The 3362-nt window shown below is 45.2% G+C and overlaps 1 protein-coding gene across 1 annotated transcript; it reads left to right on the top strand.

The window, feature by feature from the left end:
- Window positions 1-1446: 1446 nt before the first annotated feature.
- LOC146817955 (endogenous retrovirus group PABLB member 1 Env polyprotein-like) lies at window positions 1447-3144 on the top strand. Its single transcript, XM_085609275.1, has one exon. The coding sequence runs from the start codon at window positions 1552-1554 to the stop codon at window positions 3097-3099; it is 1548 nt and encodes a 515-aa protein (XP_085465401.1). The 5' UTR covers window positions 1447-1551; the 3' UTR covers window positions 3100-3144.
- Window positions 3145-3362: the final 218 nt, after the last annotated feature.

The raw sequence follows: 3362 nt of genomic DNA, 5'->3' as shown, positions 1-3362 counted from the left end.
ACTATGGCTCACGGCTTGTCACATATTAGCGCGAAAGGTATATGTAAGCTATTGTCTCCTGTATGGAAGAATGATGGTATCGCTAAATGTGCTGAGAGAGTGGTTAAGAATTGTATGGTGTGTTTGATGTACAATCCTGGCAAGGGCACTCCTACCCCACCTGGCCATTTTGCCCCTTCCTACATGTCCCTTTGAGGTTATCCAACTGGACTTCATCCATATGGAGAGATGCAATAATCTGAAGTACGTTTTGGTTGTGGTTTGTGCGTTCTCCAGATGGATAGAGGCCTATCCTCTCAAGGATAACACTGCTTTGTCCACAGCGAAAGTCCTACTGAAGGAATACTTTCCTCGGTATGGAATGCCATGGATTGTGTGGTCAGATAATGGAAGTGAGTTTGTGGGAAGTGTGATGCAGAGTGTGTGTAAGGGTCTTGGAATTCGACAGAAATTCCATAGCGCCAATCATCCTCAGGCAGCGGGTTTGGTTGAAGGGTACAATGGTACTCTGAAACTGAAACTTGCAAAGATACAAGCTACGACTGGTTTGTCATGGCCTGATGCTTTGCCTCTGGCTCTCTTGTCAATCAGGGCGACTGTGCACTCTCGAGTAGGGCTTAGCCCATATGAGATTGTGTTCGGCCGCCCTGCAAACATTTGGGGAGTCCCGAGGCCTAAGGCCTTTGATAGCCTTGAGTATCCAATGTTAATTGATTATCTTCATGATCTGACTGCTAAACTGAGGTTAATTCATCAACAGGTCTTTGAAGCTTTACCGGCACAGACAGAGGGTCCTGGACATCGGCTCCAACCGGGTGACTGGGTTGTTACCCGCAATTTTGGCAGAAAACGCAATCTGGAGCCAAGATTTGTGGGCCCTTTTCAAGTGCTGCTGGCAACAAGGACTGCAGTTCGGTTGGAAGGCAGAAAGAACTGGGTGCATGCCACCCATACCAAAAAGGTTTCGATCCCTTCACCAGCAGATAATTGGGTGAGAACTGGTATTGCGACAGCGGAAACTGAGACTCCTCTACGTTACGTGCCGTTTAGCGATGCTCAACCTGTCGTAGACAATTCATTGCAGCCGGACACATCTGTTGAGTCGTCAGTTTTGGAAAACTCAAGGTCTGAATTGTCATCTGATCGATTGAACATTGTTTCACCAGCTGAACAATTATTTGAAGAGCAGACTCGACCTGGAAGATGTCGATATTTTCTTCGTTCACATGACAAAGACTAATAATTTTGTTTTCTATATTTTCCTTTACTGTTGCCACGAACATTAAGAACCATTGCATCCTTTGCTGATTTTTGAGTTTCCTTCTACGTGCATTTTTTTTTTACAGCTAAGAGATTTTTATTAAGTTGGATGTTTGTTTAAGAAAAACCTATCATCTGGGTTAACCGTAGGGCCGTGCGGGTACTTCCTTCTGTTTAGCAGGTTCCTGATACTAGGTCAGTTACCTTTTGTCGATTCCTGGGAACTCCTGGGGATTGATAATTGCTACTCAGAACGAAGTGCGTCAAGAACGTACGGACGGTTTTTAGAGGATGGCGTTCTCTAAGCTGTTGGAAGTAGAAAGGATGTCGGCGCAAAGATCAAAATTGCATAAGATTGTACGAACAAAATGTTTTTTGTTTCAGGTATTTCTACTGTTTCTGACTGTTTCTATGCTATTGGTGGGCGGAGTGTATTTTGGGATACAGTCGTTATTGCCTTCTGTTTCACCTACCTTTTCTCCTAAACTAAGTTCCATTACTACTGTTTCTCCACATTCCTTTCATCCTCTGCCCCAACATGAGCAGGTTAGACGTGTGGAATTCATGAATAACTCCTTTGTTCAACTCCTACATCAGCATCAGTTGGTGATGAATACTACCAACTGTTGGGTGTGTGGGTTAATGCCCCATACCATGGATAGAGGTATTCCGTATTTGGTTCTTCCTTATAGTTCCCAGGGGTCAGCTCGAGCATTCCAAACTATGTTCCGTAGTGCACTAGATTCCTACCCCAGTCGAGAGCCACGTTCCGCGAACTTTGGTCCTGGTCCGTACCACAAGCCTTTGGCGATAGCGATTGCTGATCTCGATCGAGATATTTTTGATGTATTGCTTATTCCAGATGCAGAGATACAAGCATATAAAGATCTGAGTGAGGCTGAGTATAGTGTGTCAGTGGGTGATAGACAGCTCAAGAGCTTGTCTCCAATATGGATCGTACCCCACCTCGGTAATTTCTGCTTGAAAGGTCTTGGTCGAAATCCGAGAGCCCAGCTTGGGGACAGTGCTTGTACTGACACGTACGTTCTACCGATGCTCTCTTCCCCTGTTTTCCTGACTGCCAAGGGTACCTATTTCGTATGTTATGAGCGTGCATATACATGGTTGCCCCGTGACTTCTCGGGAACCTGTTATATTGCGAATCTTTTGCCACCGACTTTTTCAGTTACCTCCGACTATCATAAAACTAGAGTTGTGAGAGGCGTTGTCAGCAAAGAAGACACTGCGGGTCAAGAAGCAGGAGACTTCTTTAAGGGTTTCTTGCCATTTTGGGGACCTATGGTTAATAGTAGGAACCTGAGACAGTTGACCCGTGTGGTAGAATTGACTGCTAACATAACTGCGAGTGCTCTTGGTAATTTAACAGCGGAACTTCAGGCGGATAGACTTATGACGTTGCAGAACCGTATGGTTCTAGATGTTGTTCTTGCAGATAGAGGTGGTGTGTGCAAAGTTATCCATTCGAGCTGTTGCATTTTCATTCCTGACAACGCTCCAACTGTTTACCAAGCCATCTCGAAGTTGCATAAGATCTCCGAGTCCATACACGTGGACGAGGGTAATTGGACGCTTCTAGGATGGTTTTGGGGTCTGATATCAACTTGGGGTTGGAAGATTCTGATGATCATGGGGGTTGTTGTAACGTTTCTGTTCACGTGTTGTCTTTGCGTACAGTGTGGTCCGGCCTTATGTGGCCTCTGTGCTACAACGTGTATAAGACGGCCATCAGTTACCAAAGAGACGTTGATGAATAGAATGATGTTCCAGCAGCAACTGAACGATTTGATGAATATCGAAATCGATTCTGATCTCGACTAGTGCTTGCCTACATGAGGGCAAAAGGAGCGTCTGAGGTTCCGTGAGAATCTGACTGACATTTTGGGTATGTTCGAATATGGATGAGTTTGGTATCTATGAACCGCAAATGACGAGTTTAGTGGGTGTACGCGTTTTTGCTACGCTACTATGTATGGTTCGTCTCATTCTTGGGTATGTCCATCTGAACCCTTGGGTTCCATTTTAGATACGACGTCCATTTTGTCTCTTGCCCTCAAGTAGCCAGCGAACAGACACTGTCCGCT

This window comes from Triturus cristatus, chromosome 6 (assembly GCF_964204655.1).
Source record: "Triturus cristatus chromosome 6, aTriCri1.1, whole genome shotgun sequence".
Taxonomy (NCBI): Eukaryota; Metazoa; Chordata; class Amphibia; order Caudata; family Salamandridae; genus Triturus; species Triturus cristatus.
The sequence above is the reverse complement of the archived record's forward strand: the minus strand, read 5'-3'. Positions and strand labels throughout refer to the sequence as shown.

Excerpts from the sequence above, each read along its gene's own strand:
- LOC146817955 (XM_085609275.1), top strand. The coding sequence starts at position 1,552 with ATGGCGTTCTCTAAGCTGTTGGAAGTAGAAAGGATGTCGGCGCAAAGA.